Raw genomic sequence first — 27,759 nt, 5'->3', positions numbered from 1 at the left:
GACCATAGTGCGATGAAATTGGAGATCCATAGCGAAAGAAACTTGAAAAATTTCATAAACACGTGGAAATTGAACAACACACTTCTGAATAACCACTGGGTCACAGAGGAAATTAAAGAAGAAATCAGACCGTTCCTTCAATTAAATGGCAATGACAATACAACATATCAGAATCTATGGGACACAATGAAAGCAGTCTTACGAGGAAAATTCATAGCAGTGAATACGCATATTAGGAAAACAGAACGAGCCCAATTAAATAACCTGATGGTGAACCTCAAGCTTCTAGAGAAAGAAGAGCAGGACAACCCCAGAGCTCATACAAGGGAGGAAATTATAAAGATCAGAGGAGAAATCAGTGCAATGGAGCCTAAGAGAACGATACAAAAAATCAATGAACCCAAGAGTTGGTTCTTCAAAAGAATCAACAAAATTGACAAAGCCTTAGCCAACCTTGTCAGAAAAAGGAAAGCAAAGGCCCAAATCCATGCAATTAGGAATGAAAAGGGTGAAATTACAACAGACCCAGCAGAAATCCAGAGGATCATCAATACCTACTTCCAGAACCTATACGCCAATAAGATGGACAACACAGAAGAAATGGACAGATTCCTAGATACATACGAATTACCAAAGTTGAACGAAGAAGACCTAAAAATTCTGAACAACCCAGTATCAACCAATGAAATTGAAAATGTAATTAAAACCTTATCAACTAAGAAAAGCCTGGGCCCTGATGGCTTCACTGCTGAATTCTACAAGACATTTAGAGAGGAACTGTTGCCACTACTGTTTAAACTCTTCAATGAAATTGAAAGGGAAGCAATACTCCCAAATTCATTCCTGGAAGCAAGCATCACTTTGATCCCCAAAGCAGAGAAAGACCCAACCGAAAAGGAGAACTATAGGCCAATCTCACTAATGAACATAGATGCAAAAATCCTTAATAAGATAATGGCAAATAGAATGCAGAAGATCATCAAGAAGATCATACACCCTGATCAAGTGGGATTTATCCCAGGGATTCAGGGATGGTTCAACATATGCAGATCAATCAATGTAATACACTGTATCAATAGAGCCAAGGACAAAAACCTTATGAATATCTCCATAGACTCAGAAAAAGCATTTGACAAAATCCAACATGCATTTATGATAAAAACCCTACAAAAAATTGGAATAGATGGTCTCTACCTCAATCTGATAAAAGCCATCTATGAAAATCTAACAGCCAATATCATACTAAATGGTCAAAAACTGAAATCCTTCACATTAAAATCAGGAACAAGACGAGGATGTCCACTATCACCACTCTTGTTCAATGTAGTTCTGGAAACATTAGCCATGGCAATTAGACAAGAGAAAGAAATGAAAGGAATAAAGATAGGAAATGAAGAAGTCAAATTGTCATTGTTTGTAGATGACATGATACTCTATATAGAAGACCCCAAGAACTCCAGCAAAAGTCTTCTAGACTTAATAACCAAATTCAGTCAAGTAGCTGGTTACAAGCTCAACACACAAAAATCAATAGCTTTCCTCTACATGAACAACAGACTCACTGAGAGAGAAATAGGGCCCATAATTCCTTTCACAATAGCATCCAAAAAACTGAAATACCTAGGAATCAACCTAACGAAAGAAATCAAAGACCTCTTCTCTGAAAACTATAGCACTCTGAAAAGAGAGATTGAAGATGATATCAGAAAATGGACAGACATCCCCTGCTCCTGGGTAGGAAGCATTAATATAGTGAAAATGGCCATACTTCCAAAACTGCTATATAGATTTAATGCAATTCCAGTTGAGATCCCAGCAACATCCTTCATGGACCTTGAGAAAACAATCCAAAAATTCATTTGGAAGAAGAAGAGACCCAGAATAGCAAAAGCAATTCTAGGTAACAGAGACATGGCAGGGGGTATCACAATCCCCAACCTGCAACTGTACTTCAAAGCTACTGTGATAAAAACAGCATGGTACTGGCAAAGAAACAGACCTGAGGAACAGTGGAACAGATTAGAAGATGCAGAAGCAATGCCAGACACACTCAGCCATCTCATCTTTGACAAAGGAGCCAAACACCCTCACTGGAGGAAATACAGCCTCTTTAATAAATGGTGCTGGAAAAATTGGGTTTTAACTTGCCAAAGATTAAAACTAGACCTATATCTCTCACCATGCACTAAACTAAAATCAAAATGGATTAAAGATCTAAATATTAAAATAGAAATGCTGAACCAGTTGGAACAGAGTTTAGGTAGAACTCTTGAAGACATTGGTGTAGGAAAAGATTTTATGAACAAAACCTCAGCTGCCCATGAACTAGCACAAACAATCAACAAGTGGAATCTCTTCTTATTAAAAAGCTTCTGCATAGCAAGAGAAACCACCAGCAGTGTGAAGAGACAACCCACAGTGTGGGAAAAAAATCTTCACATGCTTTTCCTCAGACAAAGGTCTACTATCTCGAATCTATAAAGAACTTAAAAAGTTCAGACCTCCCAAATTTAAAGACTCAATCCTAAAATGGGCATCTGAAATGAACAGACATTTCTCAGACAAGGAAGTAGAGATAGCAAATAAATACATGAAAAAATGTTCATCTCTGGTCATTCGAGAGATGCAAATGAAAACAACGCTGAGATTCCACTTCACTCCAGAAAGAATGGCTGCTGTCATGAAATCAACCAATAACAAATGCTGGTGGGGCTGTAGGGAAAGAGGAACCCTGCTCCACTGCTGGTTGGAGTGTAGACTGGTGCAGCCGCTGTGGAAATCAGTATGGAGATACGTCAAAGAACTAGGACTGAAGTCCCATTTGACCCAGCTATTCCACTGCTGGGGATCTTCCCCAAAGAATTAAAAGAATCATACCACAGTGATGTATGTGCACCCATGTTCATAGCAGCACAGTTTGTGATAGCTAAAACTTGGAAACAGCCCAAATGCCCATCAAGTGGAGACTGGATAAAGAAAATGTGGGGTTTTTTTTTATAAAATGGAGTACTAGTCGGCCATAAGAAATGAGAAATTAGAGACATTTATAGCTAAATGGATGCATATTGAGGCAATACTCTTAAGTGAAATAAGTAGGACACACATAGTTTCTCTGGTGTGAGAAACTGAAAGTGTAAATAAGGACTAAAATGTATAATAGGTAATGTGAAATAGGAAGAAAAGGGCCAAAGGGAAGGGGAAGTGGGAGGGGTAGGGGAAAGGAAAGAAGGGAATGGAATTAATGTGAGAAAATAGAAAAATAGGAACAAAATCTTTATAAATAGGGAGGGATGGAGGGGGTGAAGGGAGGGCTGAGCAAGGGTGAAAAATAAGAACCAAGAGAGATTATGTAAAGGTGCAAATTTCCAATGATGAATGTCATTATATTGTATACCTAAAATGTACCAATGATTAGAATGAATAATTGATAATGTAAAATAGGAAGAAAAGGTCCAAAGGGGTAGGGGTGGGGTAGTGGGAGGGGCAGGGGAAAGGAAAGAAGGGAAAGGAAAAATGATGAGAAATGGAAAAAATGGAAATAAAGTCTTTGTAAATAGGGAAGGGTGGAGGGGGTGAAGGGAGGGCTAGGAATGGGGAAAAAAATCAGAACCAAGATGCATTATGTAAAGGTACAATTCCCAATGAGCAATGTAATTGTGTTGTATACCTAAAATGTACCAATAAAAGAATTAAAAAATAAAAAGTTTCCCAAGAGTCTGATGAGTTTTACCATGAAGGATATTTGTCTGATTTTGTCAGATATTCTGCTGTTTCAACAAAATCTAGATAACCAGATTTTAATCAGATTTTAACATTTTTAATGTTAGCAAAACATTCATTTTTTTTACCCCAGCAGAGAAATTTCTTTACCATTGAGATGCATCTACAGCCCCTTTGATTTTTTAAATACTGTACTGTAATTAAAAAAATTTTCAGATGGGGTCTCATTGTGCTGCCTTGGCTGGCCTCAAACTTGAAACCCTTCTGCCTCATCTTCCTGAATAGCGAGGAGCACAGATGTGCGCCCCTGGACAAACAAAGCTGATCTGTGGGCAGAACATGGTTCGCAGGCTGCCAATTAAAAACCTCTAGAGCTCTTGAAATGCTTATGTGGAAAAACTAGTTATACAAGACTGATTTTCTTTACATTCATTTATAAAAATAACCAACCCAAGAGCCAGGCATGGTGGTGCACGCCTGTAATCCCAGCACTTGGGAGGCTGAGGCAGGAGGATCGCTGTGAGTTCGAAGCCAGCCTAAATACAGTCTACATAGGCAGGCTACGTAATGAGTTCAGGGCCAGCCTGAACTACAAAGGGAGACCATGCCTCAAAAATCCAAACAACAACAACAACAACAATAAAAAAACCAAGCCAAACAGTGTAAATTGAGAATTCTTTTAAAAAATTTTATTATGAGCATATCTTGATACCTTGTTCCATTAATATTGTAGGTTTTATTTTAAAAAATGATGTTATGCCTTATGTAATAAGCCTTAAAAATGACATTGAAAACTCCTTGAGGGTAAGAATTGCCCTATATTCCTACAATACCTTGTAAATATTTGCTGAATATTGTTAAACTGGAATTTTATCAGTGTGATAATAGAATGGTGATTATAAAATACCTTTTAGTTAAGATCAAATAAATTTGGTTATGGTCTGAGATATGCTTCGGTGTGACCTTGAGCAGTTTACAGTAACTCACATTCCAGTGAAAGGAGGAAGTTGGATTAGATAAATATTCCAAATCCTAAATATTTGATATTCATTGCTTGTATGAAGGTTGCCTGTGACTCTATTTTTTTTTAGCTTAGCTTAAAATTGCTTTTAATATTTTCATTAAGTGACAAATGCAGTGGGGTGTTTACAAATAACCATAGTTAAATATCTTATATATTCTTACTCCTTTATATTTTACTAAACAAGTCCTTTCCTTTTATTTATGTATGTGTTTATATGTATTTGTGTATCATATATCTCATTTAAGCAGCTTTAGTGAATATAACTTAGAGACAACAGATCTCACATGTTTAAGATGCACGATTCAGTGGAGCTTTCAACATATATATTGACTAGTGACACCATCACCTGTCATTAAAAAAATGAACATATCCGTTGCCCTGTTCCTCAGGCCCCTTTGCAGTGCCCTTCCTCCCCTTGTGCCTCATCCCTGGTCACCACTGGTCTAAGATTTCACTTAGACTAATTTGTACTTTATAGTATTAATTTGAATTTTAGACACATGAATCATGTGATATACTTGTTTTAAAGAATTCTTTCACTTGGCATAATTGTTTTGCATTTAACCTATCTTATTGTATGCCTATTTTCTTATTACTGAGTAGTATCCCACTGTGGGTATTTTACAATTAGTTTATCCATGAAGCTGTTCATGAGTATTTGGGCTGTTTCTGATTGTTGGCTGTTATGAGTGAAGCTGTTGGGAACATTCGTGCATAAATTGTCGTGAGGACATGCACTGTATTTCTTTTGAGTAAATACTTATGAAAGTCCCAGCTGCTCCCTACCTTAATTTGCTCCACACTCAGCCTCCTTAATTGGAGCAGGTAAATAGTGGTCTTTGAGTGTGGTTTCTAATCTGTGATTCCCTAAAGACTAATGGTTCATTCACCTTTCCATGTACTTCCTTCCATCTGTGTGTCTCCTATTGTTTGAGGGTCTGTTTAAATCTTTGGCCTATCTTATTAATGTGTATCTTAATTTTCAAGTTGTAAGAATTTTTCTTAATGTACAAGTTCTTTTTCAAATATATGTTTTGTAAATATTTTCTCCCAGTCTGTGGCTTACCCTTCAGTAACAGTGTCTTTAGAGGAGCAGATTTTTTATTTTATTTATCTTTTGCTGTGCTGGAAATTGAGCCCCACAATCTTGTGCCTGCTGAGCAAGCACTCTACCACTGAGGTATACCCCCAGCCAAGTTTATGGTTTTGCTAAGGTCTGATTTACTGACTTTTTCTTTTATTGTTTATAATTTTTTTGGCATTAGATTGTCAAACTCAGGGTCACCAAGACTGTCTCTTACACTTTCTTATAGAAGTTTTACTGTTTTAGTTCTTAGATTTAGGTTTGTGATCCATATAAAGTTAATTTTTGTTATGCAAGCGAAGGATCAAGGTTTTTTTAATGCATATCGTTGTACAATTGTTCCAGTACTATTTGTTAAATATACTGTCTTTCACATGGAATTGAATTATTTTTGTTTCTTTCTTGAAAGTCAATTCACTATAAATTTGGATCTGTTTCTGCACGATCTAATTTTTTTCAGTGGTTAATTGTTTATACAAATGTCAGACTGTCTTGATTACTATAGCATTTTGATAAGTACTTGTTGAAATTGGTAATAAAATACCTCCAACATTGCTTATCTTTTTTTTTTTTTTTTTTTTTTTTTTTGGTACCGGGGATCGAACTTGGGTCCTTGCGCTTGCGAGGCAGGCGCCGGAACCACTGAGCTAAATTCCCGGCCCAACATTGCTTATCTTTTTCAGAGTTACTTTGGAAATTTTGGATCCTCTACATTTCCATGCAGATTTTAGAATTAGCTTGCCATTTCTATCAAAGCCTCCTGAGTTTTGCTTGGGTTTGCCATGAATCTTATCTCTGGGGAGAATTGACATCTCAACCATATTGAGTCTTCATATCCACTAACATGTTTTATTTCTCTATTTATTTAGATCTTCTTTCAGCAACATCTTGTGATTTTCAGGTTCTAGGCCTTAAACACCCTTTTTCATATTCATCCCTAACAGTTCATATTTTTATGCTTATGTGAATAATACTTTAAAATTTTCAGTTTCTCTTTGTTGTTAGCATATAGAAACAATTAATTTTAATATTGAAATTTACATTAAAAGTAGAACTTTCATAAATAGCTCTGAATTTTTAAAAAATAAGGTTTTCAGGACTGAGAGTATAGCTCAGTAGTAAAGTACTTGTCTAGCATGCTCAGAGCCCTGGGTTTAATCCCTCACAACACCCACCCCCCCAAAACCCAGATCTCTGTCTTAGAATACTTTCAGACTTACAGAAAAGTTAGAGTTAGTACAGAGACTTCTCAGATATCCCACATTCAGTCTCTGCTATTATTAATATCTTACATTCGTTTTGTACAGTTGTCAAAATTAACACATTGATAAATTATTAATTATTCTCCATACTCTTTTCACATTTTCTTAGATTGTTTTTTAAAGACCTAATGTCCTTTTTATGTTCGAGAGTCCTAGGCTATATACTATTTTATATTTAGTCATATCTTTTTAGGTTTCTCGTAACCATGCTGATTTCTCAAACTTGCCTTGTTTCTGGTGACTGTGAGAATTTTGAGCAGCTTTGTGAAATGTCTCTCAGTTGGGATTTGTCTAATGTTTTTCTTATGATTGGACTAGGGTTATGTGTTTTGACAGAAAGACCACCAAGGTTGAGGTCTTTTTTTTAATAGACAGTGTCTTTCTGTGTTGCTCAGAGTGGCCCCAAACTTCCAGGCTCAAGCAATCCTCATGCCTTAGCTTCTGGAGTAGCTGGGGGTATCAGCATGCACCACCATGCCTTGCTTAAGAGTGTTTTTCATCATATCGTATTGTGTCATATCATATCATAGCATAACATATCATGGGTACGTACTGTCAACATGTCTAGCATTGTTGAGGTTAACCTTGGTCACTTGGCTAATGTAGTGTTTGTTAGGTTCTCTCCTGTAAAGTTGCTCTTTTTCCCAGTTTGATAGTAGACACTTTGTAAGCAAATACCATGTGCAAATACTAAAGGAGGTAGGACTTATGTTCGACTTCCCTAAGGTTAAAGTGTCTGTAAACTATTTGGACTTTTTTGGAAAGGAGATTTGTCTATTCCCTCCCAGGTTTTTATTTCTTCGGTTGTATATTTGCCTCATAATTTGGGTTATTATCCAGTACTGTTTTACTTGTTTTGTTGCTTATGTTGTTCCAGCTGTGGTTGTTGGGAACACTTTATCTGGCTCCTTTGTCCCTCAACTGAATTTTTTTACATATTAGCCTTATATCTTGCAGCTTGTTGACCTCATCTGTTGGTTTCAGTGATGCTTTTAAAGATTCTGTAGGATTTCCTATGTAGGTGATTGTGTCTGGGGAAAAGAATGGACAGCTTTTCTTTCTTTCCAAACTGAATGCCTTTTATTTTTCTTGTTGTATTGTGTTGTCTGGAGCCAACACTACACTGTTGATAAAAGTGATGAGAGCAGACAGCCTTGCCTGGTCAGGGGGAAAATGTTTGTCTTTCAAGTATGGTTTTAGCTTTAAGTGTTCTGTAGAAATCTTGCATAGTTTAAGGAAAGTCCTCTTCTGTTTCTGTTGGCTGAGAGTTATTTTTCCATGAGTGGGCATCGATTTTTTTGGCAAATGCCTTTTTATCCCGCTGTTGAGATCATCACAGGATTTTTCTTTTAATATGGTGAATTACAGTAGTTGATTTTTGAATGGTTCCTTAGTCAAGATATATTATATACAGTTGGCCTCTGTATCTCAAATTGAACATGTTTGAAAAAACAATGCATCTGTATTGAACATTTACAGATTTTTTTTGTCATTATTCCCTAAACAATATAGTATAACAACTACTTACATAGCATTTATGTTTTCAGGGTTTAAGGACTCTACAGATGATTTATTTTATTCAGGAGGATGTGTGGGAGGATACTTGTAGGTTGTATACAAATACTGTGCTATTTTACATCCTTGGTGAGAGTTATGGAACCAATTCCTTGTGGGATACCAAGGGAAGACTTATTTTAAACTAGGTCAGAGTTTAGCTTGTGAAGTCAGGTCAGTAGGATATGATTACTATTTGAAAAAGAATGAGTAGAACATGTTAGACTGTATTAAACTATTTCTTAGTGAAATTTTTGGTTTTTTTGTGTATAGGTGTGTATTTACTGAATTGTAATGTTTATTTCTTACCTTAGTTCATGTCCAAAATTTTGAAAACTTTTAAACTAATTCACTTTTGAGCCTTTAAATGGTGAGGCATAGAGCAGGGCTGGAAAGCAGTTAGCCCTGAGAGGAGGAGAAGGCCAGATTAAAAGAGGAGCAGTTTAGGTGGCAGGGAAAATATGAGGAACCTGAAGGTTTCTACAGAAAAGCCCCATCTGTTTCTCAGAGTTGTTGTTGTTGTTGTTGTTTGGTCTGTTTTTTTTTTTTTTTCCAGTACTAGGAGTCGAACCCCAGGGCCTTCTAGCTAAACTAGATCCCCAGCCCTTTTTATTTTTAACTTTGAGACAGGGGCTCACTGAGTTGCCCAGGCTGGCTCGAGCCTGTGGTCCTCCTGCTTCACGGGCCACGTGGCTTGTTTCTTAGCTTTGTTAGAGGGATCATTATGGCTGCATAATGAAGTCTATGAACAAGATGTAATTAGTTGCAGATTATTAACTTAATGTTCCTAGCCAAAGACTTTGGCAGTCTGTCAGATTTTGGGAAGTCTTTTCCAAAACAGCCTCTTTTGTATAACTTTAAAGTGTGCTCTTATGGTACATTCCTCATCTAGGAATTTTTTGGAATACTGTCAAGCAGAACTGCTGAATTAATTTGCTTACATAAAGATACGAGGTGTTATGGTCTCTTCATATGTAATGAGAATTTAATCTTTTTAGGGGCACACAGTCTTGATACTAGCTAGTGATTTCAGATATACTAGTTCATTTTAAGAGTTTGAGTTGAGTCCAGTTCAGGAGAGTGAAAAATGACGGAGTAGAATCTTCTGGTGCCTTTTAACTCTAAAATGTTACAGATCTGTTTCTTTCTCTGTTGTACTGCATTATTAACTTTGTCAGGTGGATCTTGAGGTAGTGTAGTAGTTTCAGATTGAGCAGCCTAGTGCCATTCTAACTTCTTTTTCTTTTTGGTGGCACCGGGGATGGAATTCAGGACCTTGCCCTTGCAAGGCAGGTCAGGCACCATTGAGCTAAATCCCCAACCCATTCGAACTTCTAGATGAGTTAGACAGAATCAGAGAAGCATATTAAAGACATTTCCTTTGTGATTTTTGACGCTTCCCAGAGAAGAGTGAATCCTTAAAATGTATATTGTTGCCCAAGAGGTATTAGGTCATAATAAGTTAAATAATGAAATTATAATAATGTTAAAAATCAACTGGGCAAGGTGGCACAAGGCTGTAATAATCCCAGGACTCTGGGAGGCTGAGGCAGGAGGATTGCAAGTTCAAGCCCAACCTGGGAGTTTAAGGTGTCAGTGAGATCCTGTCTCAAAAATTTAAAAAGGGCTGGGATATAGATCACTGTAAAGGCCCTAGGTTCAGTCCCCAGCGGTAGGGCCAGGGGAGGATATGACCAAATCAGTGCTGAAATAATTTACTTTAGGGATGTCTAAAATCATTTTCTCTAAAGCAGTTGTGGTTACGTTTTTATGTGTCTAAATCTGGCAAAATATCATGGACTTCGTTGAAGCCCATCCAAGAACTGCAGATTAGGAGTCCCTTTTTATTTTATTTTTTTTTATTAAACAATTTAATATCCTTTTTTCCCCCCTGGTACTGGGGATTGAACTTAGGACCTTGTGCTTGCAAGGCAGGCATGGCACCACGGAGCTACACCCCTGGCCCCTACATCCATTGTTATATTTCCTGTAAAATCTAGTTTTCATCCTATAGCATAAAATAAATGTAGAATAAGAATGACTGTTTCTAATTACAACTGTTATTTAAGAAAATATTTTCAAGAAACAAGCAGTTCTTAAGTTTAGAAGAATGGTAGTAGGCATGTGACTATCACAACATGTGCAATAATAAAAACCATAAATAGTTTTTGGGATAAGATGAATACTTCAAAAAATGTGTATTTGCTGATTAAAATTTTAAAATAATGTCTCAGGAGTTAGTTACATGAATGGAGAGACAAGTGTGGAGGAAGGTATATAACCAGGTCAGAACAGTTTATAAACTTACATTCTAAGCTCTTTGTAGCTCTAAAGTTCTATGATTCCATTCCTATACATTATATTTAACTTGGTCATGGTTTATTTCACAAATCTGTTTCATGTTGCTTTGGCGATAAAATAGCTCTATGGACCTTTGTTTTAATGTGATGCAAGTTTAGGTAAATCATGACTAAAATTTATAGTGTGTAATATCAGATATGACGTGTATACCTTTCAGTGGGGGTCCAGCACTCTGGGAGGTTGGGGTAGGAGGAGTACACGTGTGTGTACACACATACACACACCACACACATTTTTTGAGATAGAGTCTCACTAAGTTGCTAAATTGCCCAGGCTAGGCAAAAACTTGTGATCTTTCTGCTCAGCCTCCCAAAGTGCTGAGATTATAGATTACTATGCATGTATAGCTAGCTTGCTTCTTTTTCCTCTCCCTCTCTCTCTCTCTCTCTCTCTCTCTCTTTCTCTCTCTCTTTCTTTCTTCAATAGTGGGGCTCAAACCCAAGAATACTGTACAACTGAGCTATAGCCCCAGGCCTTTTCCTCTTATTTCACGTATTTTGGGGAGTGTGCCCTTGAAGGGGATGTTGGGACCCCAGCACCTTCCTCTCTCCTTTCTCCCTGGCCGCTGTGAGGGGTGCAGGCTTCCTTGCTGTATTCTCTCTGGCTTGCTCTACCACCTTGCCCCAGGGCAAAGGGCAACAAGGCCAAGTGACTATGGACTAAACCCTCTGTAACTGAGACAAAATAAACCTTTTCTCCTTGTAGGTTGATTTTTTCAGGCATTTGGTCACAGCAGTGGACAGCTAACACACTGTATCATAGCTAAAGGGATGCTCTCCCTTTGGACATCTAGCTGCCTTCCCCTTTCCTTGTGTCATTGAGATGAGCATTCTTTTATACACCAGGCAAGGTGCTGCCTGACTTCTCCACTAACTGCCCCTTTCCCTCACACATACTCGTCCCACCCTGCCCAAGCCTGAGGAGCTGCACATCCAGACATTGTGTTCATGAGTTATTTTAGTCTGCCTCTCTCGGCCCCTAGCTGTTCTTCCTTCCTTCTTTCCTTTCTTTTAAGCATGGCTACACTTTTTCGGAAATACAGTTGGGCTCATGTTTCTCTGTGCTTCAGTGTTAGTTATTTCCCTTCTCTTTTTACTTTTTACATATGTAGAGTATTAATGTGCTTTCCAAGAGTCAAAGGTGTGTTATTCCGTGCCACCTGACCTCTTTCCTCCCCTCATTAGGTAAGCAACTTCATTGTCTTCTGGTTTTTTCGTTTTGTTTTGTAATGATAAGCAAATATATGCACGTTTTCATATTTTCTCTTTTTTTCTTACACAGAAGTTACTGTCTTCTTTTGATTGGTGCAAAAATTGAAATTAACTTCAAGTGTCGTGAAAATGTAGTTTTATTTTACAAATAAAGTGGCATAGTAAGCCAAATAGAGCAAAGTGAAGCTCTCAAATGACCAATGTATTTAATTTTTGCAGGTTCATTCTTTCCATTGCCTCTTGTCTTCTTTTCCTCCCTTCTTTTAAAAGAAATTACAATTAGACATAATATTGGGGATTAACTTGAATGTTGATAAAAATGTAAAAAATAGCTTTTAGGATGTTGTTATGTAGACAGTCAATGTTTATTTAACTTACTGTTCTGTGGCTGTATTTACAGATCATGTTGATGTTCTCAGTGATAAATTTTAAAAATTGTAGTTTTCTGAGTGCCTTCCAATAAAATAATTCTGAACTATTTTTGTGTTTATTACATTTTATTCTAATTTTTTGAAAACTAATGGTCCATGTATCCTTCAGGTAAAAAGATAGTTGCTGGATATGATGGTTCATGCCTAAAACCTCACTTACTTGGGAGGCTGAGGCAGGAGGATTCAAATTTCAAGGCCAGTTTGGGCAACTTAATAAGACTCTGTCTCTCTCTCTCTTTCTTTTTGTTTTGTAGACAGGGTCTCACTCTCTAGTTCAGGCTGGCCTTGAACTTCTTATGCAGCCCAGGCTGGCCTCAAACTCATGGTGATCCTCCTGCCTCAGTCTCCTGACTGTTGGGGTTACAGGCGTGGGCCACCACACTCAGTTTGACCAGACTCTCTCTTAATTTAAAAAAAATGTGAAAGGGCCATGATGTAATTCAGCACTCCCCCAAGTTCAATCTGCAGTACTCCAAAAGAGAAAACGTCCCTTAACCAGAATCAACTCATTTCTAAATAGTACTTTTTCATCTTTAAGTGGTTATATAAACTTATCTTTGGGTATAAATTCTGAACTTGGTTTTAAAGGGTAGAAGAGATGTAATAAGGTGAACAGCTTCTAATATAGAACATACTTGAAGGACTGCAAGGGACTTCTGCGGACAGTGCCCATCTCAGCCCGATGGACTGTGTGTGAGTGCCACAGTGTGCCTGCAGACCCAGCAGTGCCCAATGGCAGTGTCTCCAAGTCCTCAGTAGTCACGGGCCAGTTGATGATACACTGTGAGATCCAAGTGTATCTGAAATTGAGCAAATAAATGTGTAAGTTATAAATTGAGAACCTACTGTGTCTTAGTACTATACAAGATGCTATAGAACAGATGATAGGAAGTAGTGAACTTCTGGGCCAGGGATGCAGCTCAGTGGTGCTGCCTGCCTGGCAAGTGCAAGGTCCTGATTTGGATCCCCGGTACCGAAAGAAAAGAAAGAAACAAAGCAGTAAACATCTAACTTTATTTCTTGGAAAAATTTATTCTCAAGGTAAAACATTTTTGTTTCTCAAAGTACAGATGTTACTTCAGTGCTAGCAAACGTCTTTCATTTCTTCCTCTGCAGACTGGAGAGCACTCTGTACAATTTTTGTTAGCAGCTCTACTTAAAAAACTGGAATTTTCTGAATTTAGCTTTTTAATCACAACCCAGAGAACTAATCTGTAAAGGAGTCTGCCCAACCTTTGGGGTGAAGGCACGACACCGTCAGTGTGTAGCACTGCTGAGTTCCTAACACGCAGCAGGTACCAGGCTGTGCGCTAGAAGATAGTTAGGTCAGTTAGGGCTCCAGAGAACTCCCAGTCCAGGGTTAAACACTGTAGCACAGGGTATTCATAGTACCTCCAGGAGGCGTAGCTTTGCGTAATGTCAGGGCCATTTGCTTAGGACTTAGGCTGCCCATGCTCAGTTCCTGGCTCCAGCACTCTGTGTGTCTGTGATCACTTACTGCCTCAGTTTCCCTACTCTAAAGCAGAGACAATATGACTACAATAATTTCACTCCTTACAGTTATTAGGGTACATGAAGATGAACACTGAAGGTGACGCAGCCTATTTATGAAGTAAGAGAGGTTTATTAAGTTCATAGTTTTGAAGGCTCAAAGTCCTGATGCACAGACCTGCTGCTGTTTGCATCACCTCGTGTGAATGGTGGACTGCCGTGGTTCGGGCGAGTAGGGAGCAAGCAAGCAAGCGATTCCATCTGAAGCCTGGAGGGAGGGGAATGGTAGATCAGAGTTCCACAACCCCAAAGGACTGACGGACCTTGCACCAGGCCCGCAGCACTCAGTGCGGCCACCTTGGGACTGCGCTTTACAGAGGTGGACCTAGATGGAGACCCTGGGCCTTGCAGAGGCAGGAGTTTGCTGCTGGAGGGAGGTCTAGGCATCCAGGGACTTTGGGATGGGAGAGACGGGGAAAGGAGTGGTCTTTTCAGAAGCTTCTGAGTTGTTGAGCTTGGCAAGGCTGCCGGATAAAACTAGTTGGCTTCTCTCCTCTTAAAAAAATGTTTGTTTTCTTTCATACTTCACTCAGTCCCTCCTTAAACTCCTTTGTTAGTTTCTTAGTGGTCCCTGACCACAGTCCTTGAGCCACTGTAGTTTTCTGTCCACTGTATTTTCACGCCCGTGATGTCACCTATCTCATGATGCTAATGTCATCTTGTGACGTCGGTGATTACCAAGTCTGTACCGGCAGCCAAGTCTCTTCTTGGGTATCTAACGAACATCTCTTTTGAATGTGGGTGGTGGGGATGGTGGTGCTAGTGACACGCGGAGTTGAGTCCCGGGCTCATGCGTCCTAGGCAAGTGCTCCTCCACTGACCTACCGCCCCTGCCCTCAGACAGGCATCTCAGGAGTAAGCTGTTGATAGCCCAAGAGCAGGACCTTAATTCCAAACTATCGCTCCCTGTCTTCTTGACCCCAGTAAAGGGAGCTCTGCCTCCCAGTTACTCCGACCACAAGTGCGCTGTCACCCTTGACTCCTGTCCTGCAGTCGGCCCTGTGGTCTACACCTCCTTCTTTCCACCTCCTCCTACTGTTCTGCTTTGGTCCAAGGCAACTTCTCTCACCTGGGGCACTGCAGTGGCTTCTTCTGGGACCCCCTTTTCTGTCCATGTCCTCCTTGTGCTGTCGAAAGAGTGACCCTTGGCCGGGGATTTAGCTCAGTGGTTCCACCGCCTACCTTGCAGGCTTAAAAAAAAAGTCCTCTCTTCATTTTCCAGCCGCGGGGGGCCTTCTTTGCGGCTCTTGAGACCTTTCAAGCATGTTTGCATCTCATGTTTTTGGCCCTCTGTCCTCTGCTTGTGGCATGCTTCCTCCAGATACTTGTGCAGCTGTATCCTTTAGATATGGCTTCCTTTCCTTTAGATCCTTCTCGAATGTCTTTCTTTTTTTTTTTTTTTTAGTAAGATTCCTTTCCTGTCCTCCTTCACTTACACTTACTGTCTTGTTTTATTTTTTCTCCAGTTATCAGAATCTGACTTACTATATATTTAACTTACGTTTTCATTCCTGTTAAGTTCCATGAAGGCAAAGAGTTATCTCTTGTTCATTTTCAAATCCCCAGTGCCTATTAAATTATAAGTATCAACTAATATTTATTGAATGAATGGATAAAATGGTCAAAGTCTTGTACAGTCCTCCCCACCCCCACCTCCTGCCTTGAGCTTGGTCCTTCCAGGTATATTTTCTGCTGTCCTGGCCTTTTTGCTACATTCTAGATGCTTAACCTTTTTTCTCTTTCAGTTATATTTTTGAAAATCTTATTTATTTACTTATTGTGGTTTATTTGTTTACATATTTGTTTACTTATTTATTGAGGTACTGGAGATTAACCCAGGGCCCTCTCACTGAGCCATATTCCCAGCCCTTTTGATTTTGTATTTTGAGACCGAGCCTCACTAAGTTGCCCAGTCTATATTTGATCTTGCAATTCTCCTGCCTCAGCCTCCCAGAGTGCTAGGATTACAGGTGTGCACCACCATGCCTGGCTTCAGTCGTATCTTATATGATGCTTCCTTTGCCTCAGAACCTCCAAACTGTTTGTTACTTTCTGCTTTGAATACTTTCTTTTCCTGCCTAGTTAACATCTGTTCATCCTTCTGATATCAGCTCCAAAGTCCTTGTTTCAAAGAAGCTCTGCATTAGGGCTACTGTGATAGTCTTAGTCTTGCTGACTTGCATTTGACCTTCTGCTAATTCACCTGAAAACGGCATAAGGCCACGGCCTGGAGTGCAGAGCTCACCAGTGTTATGAGTCTGAGTAGTAATGAGCACTTACTAGACTCTTTTTCTTTTTCATTTTTTTTGGTACTGGGGATTGAACTTGGGTCCTTGTACTTGCACAGCAGGCGGAGAAACCACTGAGCTAAATTCCTGACCCTTACTAGACTCTTTTTAAGCTCTAACATTCTGCCACAGGGATACAACAGGTTTTTATTAAAGATCATCTATGTTTAGCAATGGCAGTTTATGGCAAACTTCTTGGTATTGAATCAAACATGATTAGTGGGGAGTGTAGTACAGCTTAGCATCATTGGTCAAGTGTGGGCTGAAAATGAAGTCGGTATTTCTCGGTTGATGTTCTGGGCAAGGATGTGAATCCAGATGGAACCTGCCTCAAGAGACCCTGGTTTGAGTTGCAGGAGAAGTGCGTGGGAACTGATGCTCTTCTTGTTGACAGGAGGCCATGTGGCTGACCCAGTACATTTGGTTGCTTTAGTATTTAACTTCAGAAAAGGTGAAGGACTCACTAACTCTTACTAACCAGCAGTTAATTTTGTCAGTATGTTTACTTTTGAAAAAGTATTTACTGGGTAAAGTTAGTTACTTTTTTTTTTTTGCACTTTATTAAATTCTTTTATTGGTATATTGTAGGTGTACAACACAATTACATTTCTCATTGGGCATTGTACCTTTACATAATGCATCTTGGTTCTTATTTTTTCCCCATTCCTAGCCCTCCCTTCACCCCCTCCACCCTTCCGTATTTACAAAGACTTTATTTCCATTTTTTCAATTTCTCATCATTTTCCTTTCCCTTCTTTCCTTTCCCCTGCCCCTCCCACTACCCTTACCCCTTTGGACATTTTCTTCCTATTTTGCATTATCGATTATTCATTCTAATCATTAGTACATTTTAGGTATACAGTATAATGACATTCATCATTAGAAATTTGCACCTTTACATAATCTCTCTTGGTTCTTATTTTTCACCCTTGCCCAGCCCTCCCTTCAACCCCTCCATCCCTCCCTATTTACAAAGATTTTGTTCCTATTTTTCCATTTTCTCATATTAATCCCATCCCCTTCTATCCTTTCCCCAGCCCACCCACTTCCTTCCCCTTTGGCCCTTTTCTTCCTATTTCACATTACATATTATACATTTTAGTCCTTATTTACACTTTCAGTTTCTCACACCAGAGAAACTATTCAGTATTTATACATGTGTGTCCTATTTATTTCACTTAAGAGTATCGTCTCAATGTGCATCCACTTAGCTATAAATGTCTCTAATTTCTCATTTCTTATGGCCGACTAGTACTCCATTTTATAAAAAAAACCCCACATTTTCTTTATCCAGTCTCCAGTTGATGGGCATTTGGGCTGTTTCCAAGTTTTAGCTATCACAAACTGTGCTGCTATGAACATGGGCACACATATATCACTGTGGTATGATTCTTTTAATTCTTTGGGGAAGATCCCCAGCAGTGGAATAGCTGGGTCAAATGGGACTTCCAGTCCTAGTTCTTGGAGGTATCTCCATACTGATTTCTACAGTGATTGCACCAGTCTACACTCCCACCAGCAGTGGAGCAGGGTTCCTCTTTCCTCACAGCCCCGCCAGCATTTGTTATTGGTTGATTTCATGACAGCAGCCATTCTTTCTGGAGTGAAGTGGAATCTCAGCATTGTTTTCATTTGGATCTCTCGAATGACCAGTGATGTTGAACATTTTTTCATGTATTTATTTGCTATCTCTACTTTCTTGTCTGAGAAATGTCTGTTCATTTCAGATGCCCATTTTGGATTGGGTCTTTAAATTTGGGAGGTCTGAACTTTTTAAGTTCTTTATAGATTCGAGATAGTAGACCTTTGTCTGAGGAAAAGCATGTGAAGATTTTTTTCCCACACTGTGGGTTGTCTCTTCACACTGCTGGTGGTTTCTCTTGCTATGCAGAAGCTTTTTAATAAGAAGAGATTCCACTTGTTGATTGTTTGTGCTAGTTCATGGGCAGCTGAGGTTTTGTTCATAAAATCTTTTCCTACACCAATGTCTTCAAGAGTTCTACCTAAACTCTGTTCCAACTGGTTCAGCATTTCTATTTTAATATTTAGATCTTTAATCCATTTTGATTTTAGTTTAGTGCATGGTGAGAGATATAGGTCTAGTTTTAATCTTTGGCAAGTTAAAACCCAATTTTTCCAGCACCATTTATTAAAGAGGCTGTATTTCCTCCAGTGAGGGTGTTTGGCTCCTTTGTCAAAGATGAGATGGCTGAGTGTGTCTGGCATTGCTTCTGCATCTTCTAATCTGTTCCACTGTTCCTCAGGTCTGTTTCTTTGCCAGTACCATGCTGTTTTTATCACAGTAGCTTTGAAGTACAGTTGCAGGTTGGGGATTGTGATACCCCCTGCCATGTCTCTGTTACCTAGAATTGCTTTTGCTATTCTGGGTCTCTTCTTCTTCCAAATGAATTTTTGGATTGTTTTCTCAAGGTCCATGAAGGATGTTGCTGGGATCTCAACTGGAATTGCATTAAATCTATATAGCAGTTTTGGAAGTATGGCCATTTTCACTATATTAATGCTTCCTACCCAGGAGCAGGGGATGTCTGTCCATTTTCTGATATCATCTTCAATCTCTCTTTTCAGAGTGCTATAGTTTTCAGAGAAGAGGTCTTTGATTTCTTTCGTTAGGTTGATTCCTAGGTATTTCAGTTTTTTGGATGCTATTGTGAAAGGAATTATGGGCCCTATTTCTCTCTCAGTGAGTCTGTTGTTCATGTAGAGGAAAGCTATTGATTTTTGTGTGTTGAGCTTGTAACCAGCTACTTGACTGAATTTGGTTATTAAGTCTAGAAGACTTTTGCTGGCGTTCTTGGGGTCTTCTATATAGAGTATCATGTCATCTACAAACAATGACAATTTGACTTCTTCATTTCCTATCTTTATTCCTTTCATTTCTTTCTCTTGTCTAATTGCCATGGCTAATGTTTCCAGAACTACATTGAACAAGAGTGGTGATAGTGGACATCCTCGTCTTGTTCCTGATTTTAATGTGAAGGATTTCAGTTTTTGACCATTTAGTATGATATTGGCTGTTAGATTTTCATAGATGGCTTTTATCAGATTGAGGTAGAGACCATCTATTCCAATTTTTTGTAGGGTTTTTATCATAAATGCATGTTGGATTTTGTCAAATGCTTTTTCTGAGTCTATGGAGATATTCATAAGGTTTTTGTCCTTGGCTCTATTGATACAGTGTATTACATTGATTGATCTGCATATGTTGAACCATCCCTGAATCCCTGGGATAAATCCCACTTGATCAGGGTGTATGATCTTCTTGATGATCTTCTGCATTCTATTTGCCATTATCTTATTAAGGATTTTTGCATCTATGTTCATTAGTGAGATTGGCCTATAGTTCTCCTTTTCGGTTGGGTCTTTCTCTGCTTTGGGGATCAAAGTGATGCTTGCTTCCAGGAATGAATTTGGGAGTATTGCTTCCCTTTCAATTTCATTGAAGAGTTTAAACAGTAGTGGCAACAGTTCCTCTCTAAATGTCTTGTAGAATTCAGCAGTGAAGCCATCAGGGCCCAGGCTTTTCTTAGTTGATAAGGTTTTAATTACATTTTCAATTTCATTGGTTGATACTGGGTTGTTCAGAATTTTTAGGTCTTCTTCGTTCAACTTTGGTAATTCGTATGTATCTAGGAATCTGTCCATTTCTTCTGTGTTGTCCATCTTATTGGCGTATAGGTTCTGGAAGTAGGTATTGATGATCCTCTGGATTTCTGCTGGGTCTGTTGTAATTTCACCCTTTTCATTCCTAATTGCATGGATTTGGGCCTTTGCTTTCCTTTTTCTGACAAGGTTGGCTAAGGCTTTGTCAATTTTGTTGATTCTTTTGAAGAACCAACTCTTGGGTTCATTGATTTTTTGTATCGTTCTCTTAGGCTCCATTGCACTGATTTCTCCTCTGATCTTTATAATTTCCTCCCTTGTATGAGCTCTGGGGTTGTCCTGCTCTTCTTTCTCTAGAAGCTTGAGGTTCACCATCAGGTTGTTTAATTGGGCTCGTTCTGTTTTCCTAATATGCGTATTGACTGCTATGAATTTCCCTCGTAAGACTGCTTTCATTGTGTCCCATATTTTGCAATATGTTGTATTGTCATTGTCATTTAATTGAAGAACTGTCTGATTTCTTCTTTAATTTCCTCTGTGACCCATTGGTTATTCAGAAGTGTGTTGTTCAATTTCCACGTGTTTATGAAATTTTTCAAGTTTCTTTCACTATGGATCTCCAATTTCATCGCACTATGGTCTGATAATATACAGGGGATAACTTCAATTCCCTTGCACTTACTTAAACATGTTCTATGTGTGAGTATGTGGTCTATTTCGGAGAATTACCCATGTGCAGCTGAGAAGAATGTGTATCCTGATTTTGTGGGGTGGAAGACTCTGTAAACATCTGTTAAGTTCATTTGTTCAAGAGTTCTATTGAGTTCTAGTATTTCATTACTTATTTTTAGTCTAGTTGATCTATTTGTGACAGTGGGGTGTTGAGGTCCCCCACTACAATTGTATTAGTGCATATATGACTTTTCACGTCTGTTAGTATTTGTTTTATATAGTTGGGTGCACTAGTGTTTGGTGCATAAATATTTATGATTGTCATCTCTTCCTGTTGGACTGCTCCCTTTACAAGGATGTAGTGTCCTTCTTCATCTCTCTTAATCAGTGTTGGTTTGAAATCTACTTGATCTGCAAAGAGGACAGCTACTCCTGCTATTTTTGGGGTTCTTGTCACATAGAGTAATGTTTTCCACCCTTTAACTTTCAGTCTATGTGTTTCTCTTTGAATTAAGTGTGTTTCTTGTATGCAGCATATTGTTAGATTTTGCTTCTTGACCCATTCTACCAGTCTGTTTCTTTTGATTGGTGAATTGAGACCATTAACGTTGACCGTTATAAGTGAAACGTATTGACTTATCATTGCCATGACTTTTTCTTTTTGTTGGGTTCTCCCCCTTTCCATTTAATTTCTTGTCATGCCAGATGGGTTCATTCTGCTTTGCTTCCTGAGGTTGTGATCCTCACTGTCTGTTCCTAGGATATTGTGTAAAATTCTTTGGAGTGCTGGGTTGGTATTCATGATGTTCCCAAGGTGCTCTTTGTTATGAAAGTATCTTATTTCTCCATCCATTTTGAAAGATTGTTTTGCAGGGTACGTCAATCTGGGTTGGAGGCTGTTTTCTTTTAGGGCTTGGAATATGTCACTCCAAGCTCTTCTTGCCTTGATGGTTTGTGTTGAGAAGTCTGCTGTGATTCTGATGGGTTTTCTTTGTAAGTGATTTGTTTCTTTTCTCTAACTGCTTGTGGAACTTTGTTCTTCTGTTGAGTTTCTGGAATCCTAACAATTATATGCCTATGTGTAGATTTTTTTTGATCAAGGCTATTTGGAGTCCTATATGCCTCATTTATCTGTATGTCAAGCTCTTTTCCCCTGCTTGGGAAGTTTTCTGCCATTATTTCTGTGAAGAGATTTTTTATGTTATGTGCACTCTCTCCTATTTCTTCAGTGACTCCGATCAGTCTTATGTTATTCTTCTTTGCATCATCTAGCAGCTGCTGGATTGATTTCTCATGTTCCCTTATAATTTTGAAGCAATTTTTCTTTTCCTGGTCACTAATTGCAGTCTTATCTTCTATGTCTGAAATTCTGTCCTCACATTGGCTCATTCTGGTGTGTAGGCTTTCAGTGGAGTTTTTCATGTCCTGGAAATCTATTTGCATCTGTTTTATGGATTCCATTTGTTTCCTATGTTGGGATTCCATCATGTTCCTGAGCTCCTCTCTAGATTTATTAATCATGTCTTGCACTGGGGCACAATTTCTCCTGTTATCTGAAAAATTATTTCTGATTTCATTTCTTCCAGATCCCCTTTTGTTGCCAGTTCCGTGGGTCCAGGTGGTTGAGTATCAGAGTGTTCCATCTCATTTCCCTTTGGGGTTGCTGTAGGTGATCTGGAAGTCTGGTTTTGAGACTTATTTACATGTTTTCTCATTTTGACTTGGGTGGGCTGTTGGTACCTGCACAGATTACCTCCTCTGAGCTGGAAGAGGTGGGAAAGGGGCCAGGAGCAGTGGTAGGGATGGTGGCTCAAAAGCCCTTTCCTGTGGGCTGGGAGCAGTGGGAGGGATGTTGGCCAGGAAGCCCCTTCCTCTGGACCAGGAGCAGTGGGATGGTGGCTCAGAAGCCCCTACCTCTGGGCTGGGATCGGTGGAAGGGATGGTAGCCTGGAAGCCCCTTCCTCTGGGCCAGGAGCAGCGGGACAGAAGGTGGCCCAATAGCCCTTTCCTCTGCTCTGGGAGCAGTGGGAGGGATGGTGGCTGGGAAGCCCCTTCCTCTGGACCAGGAGCAGTGGGACGGTGGCTCAGAAGGCCCTACCTCTGGGCCGGGAGCAGCGGGACTCAGTACGGTGGTCTGGTGATCTGGTGTCCTCTGCGTCTTTGTAGTGTGGAACCAGGTGGCTGTATAGAGGAGCAGGGTCGGGAGGGGTCCAGTGGATTGTTGCCGGGGCGCGGGCTGATTCGGTGTGTTCCATGTGATTCGGGACCTCAGTAGGGTGTGCGCAGACCTGCCTGTCTGCAGCAGGCTGATTCCAAGTTAGTTACTTTTTAAGGTTTTTTTTTTTTTTTTTTTGGGTACCAGGGATCGGATTCAGGTCCTTGGGTTTGCGAGGCAGGCGACGAAACCACTAAGCTAAATCCCCTGCCAAAAGGTTGTTTTGAGGATTAAAGAATGTATATGAAAGTATTTCAGAGTACCTTTGCAGCTTGTTATCATCATTATTATTGGTTGTTACGTTAGGTAAGTATGTTCAGATTTTTCATTATGTGTCCTCCTTCCAAAATGAGGGTAGAGTTGGGGTTGTCCTGGGTGCCTTACCCTGAGTATTAGATGCAATGGTAACGTGTGCATACACGCAGAGCCTGGTACACACGAAGCCCTGGGAGAAGCTTCACTCAGTTTTATGTTAACTGCTATTGTTGCCTTTTAAAAAAAAAGTTGAAGTGTTTTTATTTTTAAGTCATCATAGAGAATCTTAAGTAGAATTCAAGCTCTATTCTGTGACTTTGGCACTTGGATTAAGCACTTCATGCTTTAGTTTCCTTAAGTCTCATAGGAAGGATAAATGGAGCTTGTACACCTAATTCAGGGTTTTATTATTATCATTTTTTTTTTTTTGGTGTTTTAAAGAGTCACACAGAAAGCATCAAAATGGACTGGTAAATAGAGTTGCATTGTCTTCTTAAACTTTTTAGAACAAAATATATGTTCCAAAATTTATTTGTGGAACGATCAGAGTCAGTTTCTAAAGGCAGCACGGATACCTTGTGAGCATCATTCTTGGGACAGCGAGTGACACCTGCTGCTGCTCACTGTCCCGGTAGAGTCCCCTCATTTCCTCGCTGTCTCTGGAGCTTGGCTAACAGCAGGGACTCATCAAATCTGAAAGTCAGTGTGAACCAGAGCTTGTGTGTTACAGAAATACAGCATTCACTTGTGTAACTGTGTAGGAGAGCTATGTATAGGAGAGGTCAGGACAACAGAACACATCGACTATGGGTCACAGTGCAGCCTGTCACCATGGCTTTGTGGTTCTCAGGGCTGCTGTACATTTGTAATGCTTGGTATATTTGCACAACTGCTCTGGGGTACAGTAACTGACACTAAAATAAATGCAACATACATTCTTTTTCAGATTTACCAAAAATTTATCTCCTGACAAGGTAAATCTAAGTACCCTTAAAGGAGAAGGTGAATTGAAGAATCTGGAGTTGGACGAAGAGGTGCTTCAGAATATGTTAGATTTACCCACATGGCTTGCTATCAACAAAGTTTTTTGTAACAAAGCATCCATTAGGGTAAGATTTTGATATCTGTGGAGGGACTTTTATGTTTTCATTTTTTATTTCATCTCTATCTTTTGAAATAAATACTGTGTTTTAGATAATTCTATAAAGAAACATTAATGTAATTCAGAAAAAATCTGCATAAGTGCTTATGACTATTTTGAATGTAATTGAAGTCATTAATATTTTAATAATTTGTAGATTTCAATTTTGTTTAAAATTTAATTTTATTAATCTTTTAAGTAAAATTGTCAATGTGTTAGTAATAAAATAATTGCTTCATTTTGGCACATATTCAAACATAGGTTTTTGTGGGGTTTATTGTCAAATGGGAGTATTTCAAATGACATAACTTATGTCTTAGAGTACACATTATACTTTTATTAGTGATTTTAACCCTTTTCCTAATTTATTTCATTGTCGCTTTGAGGAATTTTAACTTTATTGACTCATTATTGTTAAATCTACTTATTGTGAATTATTTTAATTTTTACTCTTACATGTCAAATTGTATAGCTTAATTACTTTTAAAGACTGGGCTTAGTTTGAGAGTCTGCTTAGTAATAATACTGCATGGTAATTTTTTTCATAAAATTAAAATTTGGTTTTCTGAGAAAAAATTATGTAAAGTTTCCTATTCCTTTGATGCTCTCCTTCCATTTTGGTTCAGTCTTCCATAAACTCCATATCTACATAGACTTGACATTTTAGCATTTGAACATTATTTAATATTGCCTATACTTTACATTAATGGCCTTTTGTGTTCGTTTTGGATATCTACAAAAATACTGGTCAGAATTCTAGGGTTAAACAAATTGCTAAATGAACAGATTAGTGACTATGTTTGGCTGGGAACTCTTTTATTTTTATTTTTATGTATTTACTTTTTTTGAATTTTTGAGACAAGACCTCACTATGGAGTTCAGGCTGGCCTAGAACTCACTGTGTAGTCCAGGCTGGCCTCAAACTCAGAGATCCTCCTGCCTCAGGCTCCTGAGTGCTGGGATTATCAGCACACACAACACCATGCCTGGCTCTAGGAACTCTTTTTTTTTTTGGTACCAGAGATTGAACTCAGGACCTTGTGCTTTCGAGGCAGGCGGTGGAACAACTGAGCTAAATCCCCAGCCCTAGGAACTCTTAAATTAATATATTAAAATATATTTTAAGGACTTGGAAAAATATAATTGAAAGAACTTGAAATTTTTATTTAAACAGTTGGTTGAGAAAATATAGCTGTTCAATTTATTTTGCAATTTAAGAGAAAATTCATCTGATAGAATTTGATGTTTGTCACTAGAGCATCTGTTGATTACTGTCTTATATTGCTTTTTAATAATTCATTTTAAAGAAAAAATATTTATTTGTAGATCCCATGGACAAAACTGAAAACACATCCTATCTGTTTGGTAAGTTCTGAAACCACTTCAGAAATAAGCATACGTATATGCAAATTGTCTCTACTCCTGTTTCATGGAAATGATTTTCTGACCACTTCCTTTTATTTTGGTTGGACTTAGCTTTTTCTGCCCTTATGTGACAAGTTTGAATTTCAAAATAAGGAGATATTTAAGGTTTTTTAGGTGTAGAACAGTGATGGGTGAACCTTTTAGAGCTTTCAGTGATACAAACAGTGCACTATGGCACACATGCCATAGGTTCACCACCGCTGGTCTAGAACATCATGTTCAAAGTTGGTGTATTTTATTGTCACTTAGCTCTTTTTTTGTTATTGTTAGTGGATTGCACCCAAGGGCTGACACATGCTAGGCAAGCATTTTACCACTCAGTTACATCCCCAGCTCTTTTCATTTTTTTATTTTGAAATAAGTTCTCACAAGTTGCCCAGGTGGGACTTGAACTTGCTATCCTCTGGCTTTAGGCGCCCAAGTGCTGGGATTATAGGGAAAGTGTGCACCGCTATGCCCACTTGTATCATTTAACTCTTTATTGGCGTACTGTGGAATTGTTCCTCTAATAACATTTGTTCCAGACTTTCTGTGTTTTTGCTGATACTGAAATAATGAATTAAGTACTATGTTCTTTACTGTACCTCACCCTCCTCTCCCCCACCCCGTTCTGGGGATCGAACTCAGGACCTTGCACTTGCCAGGCAGGCATGGCACCGCTGAGCTAAATCCCCAGCCTGTATTTCACTTTCTAAGGAAAATTGAGAATTGATCATTTATTGATTCATTTATTCTATCTTTGTTTTTGTGGCAATTTTGGGGGCTGTGAGCATGCTAAGCACAAGCTACCCTGAGCCTCTACTCTGTACACTATTCCATAAATATTTGTTGATCACCTGCATTGTACCCTGAGAAGACTTATATTTTAATACAGACTGATTGAACAAGTATATAACTAAGACACTGCAATTTCAGACAATAATAAATATGTATATGAGGTGGAGAATGAAGAATGACTATAGTTGTGTTAGTGATAAATACCCAAAGACATTACATCTTTCTTCAAGAAAAAAAAGTTTTTTTTTCCGAAAAAGACCTTTACCACTATGGAAGAGTTTATTTTTTCATATTTCTTACTTCATAATTTTCTTAATTTTATGTCTAATGTATCAGGTTTTAGATTAGGATAAGCTTTTTGGGGGTGGTTCAATATTATTTATATATAATTTTTTAATTCATAGTGTAATACTTTGGAGATTGGAGACTTTCATAAAATTTGATCTTATCAACGAATGGCTATATTTGAATTTTTTCATATTCATAGAATATGCACAACTTTCCTACTAGATAATAAATGACTTGAGATAGGGCTGAGTGCTTTGTTTTCCATTTTTTGGCATTTGTCTTTTTAAATTTTTAGAGGCATATTTAAAATTACTCTGCTTACTTACTGTGTACTTTGCTCCTGTGAAAAGAATCTTAAGTATACTTCCATAATATATAATAAAATACATGATAAAATAAGAAATGTTTATATTATTAATATTTTTATTAGTCTCTAGATAAAGTAATAATGGAGATGAGTACATGTGAAGAACCTCGAGCTCCTAATGGCCCATCACCAATTGCAACAGCTTCAGGACAAAGGTAAGAAAGGTTTACATTATTCTGTGTGGCTGGGTGTCAAAGGGAGTTTTTTTTTTAGCTGTTATCTGCAGCAACAGGACATAAAATTAAACCTCTTAACCACAGTCTCTTTCAGTCACTTGTCCCATCAAACATTTTAGAGGTTTAGTTGTATACATTGCAGAAGTAGCCAGGTGTGATGGTGCATGCCTATAATCTCAGCACTCGGAAGGCTGAGGCAGGAAGATCGCCGTGAGTTCGAGACTAGCCTGGGGTACATAGTGAGTTCAAGGCCAGCCTGGACTACACAGCAAAACCCTGTCTCAAAAAAAAAAAAAAGAAAAGTAGCAGAGATTTTTAAACTTCTTTTGTTCATCT

At 38.6% G+C, this 27,759-nt stretch overlaps 1 protein-coding gene across 3 annotated transcripts in view; it reads left to right on the top strand.

Annotated features, from left to right (window-relative positions):
* The window catches only part of Bltp3b (bridge-like lipid transfer protein family member 3B), a 102,271-nt gene that overhangs the window by 17,465 nt on the left and 57,047 nt on the right, over nucleotides 1-27,759 (top strand). For all 3 annotated transcript variants that reach the window (XM_087192809.1, XM_087192810.1, XM_087192811.1), the window contains exons 2-4: nucleotides 24,196-24,358; nucleotides 25,717-25,755; nucleotides 27,311-27,402. In XM_087192809.1, coding sequence (XP_087048935.1) covers nucleotides 24,196-24,358; nucleotides 25,717-25,755; nucleotides 27,311-27,402 — 294 coding nt within the window. The remainder of the gene's footprint in view (nucleotides 1-24,195; nucleotides 24,359-25,716; nucleotides 25,756-27,310; nucleotides 27,403-27,759) is intronic.

Source organism: Heterocephalus glaber, unplaced genomic scaffold (genome assembly GCF_053883595.1).
Source record: "Heterocephalus glaber isolate CG9 unplaced genomic scaffold, H.glaber_assembly_v1.0 deba00001572, whole genome shotgun sequence".
In the NCBI taxonomy this organism is placed as follows: domain Eukaryota; kingdom Metazoa; phylum Chordata; class Mammalia; order Rodentia; family Bathyergidae; genus Heterocephalus; species Heterocephalus glaber.
The sequence above is the reverse complement of the archived record's forward strand: the minus strand, read 5'-3'. Positions and strand labels throughout refer to the sequence as shown.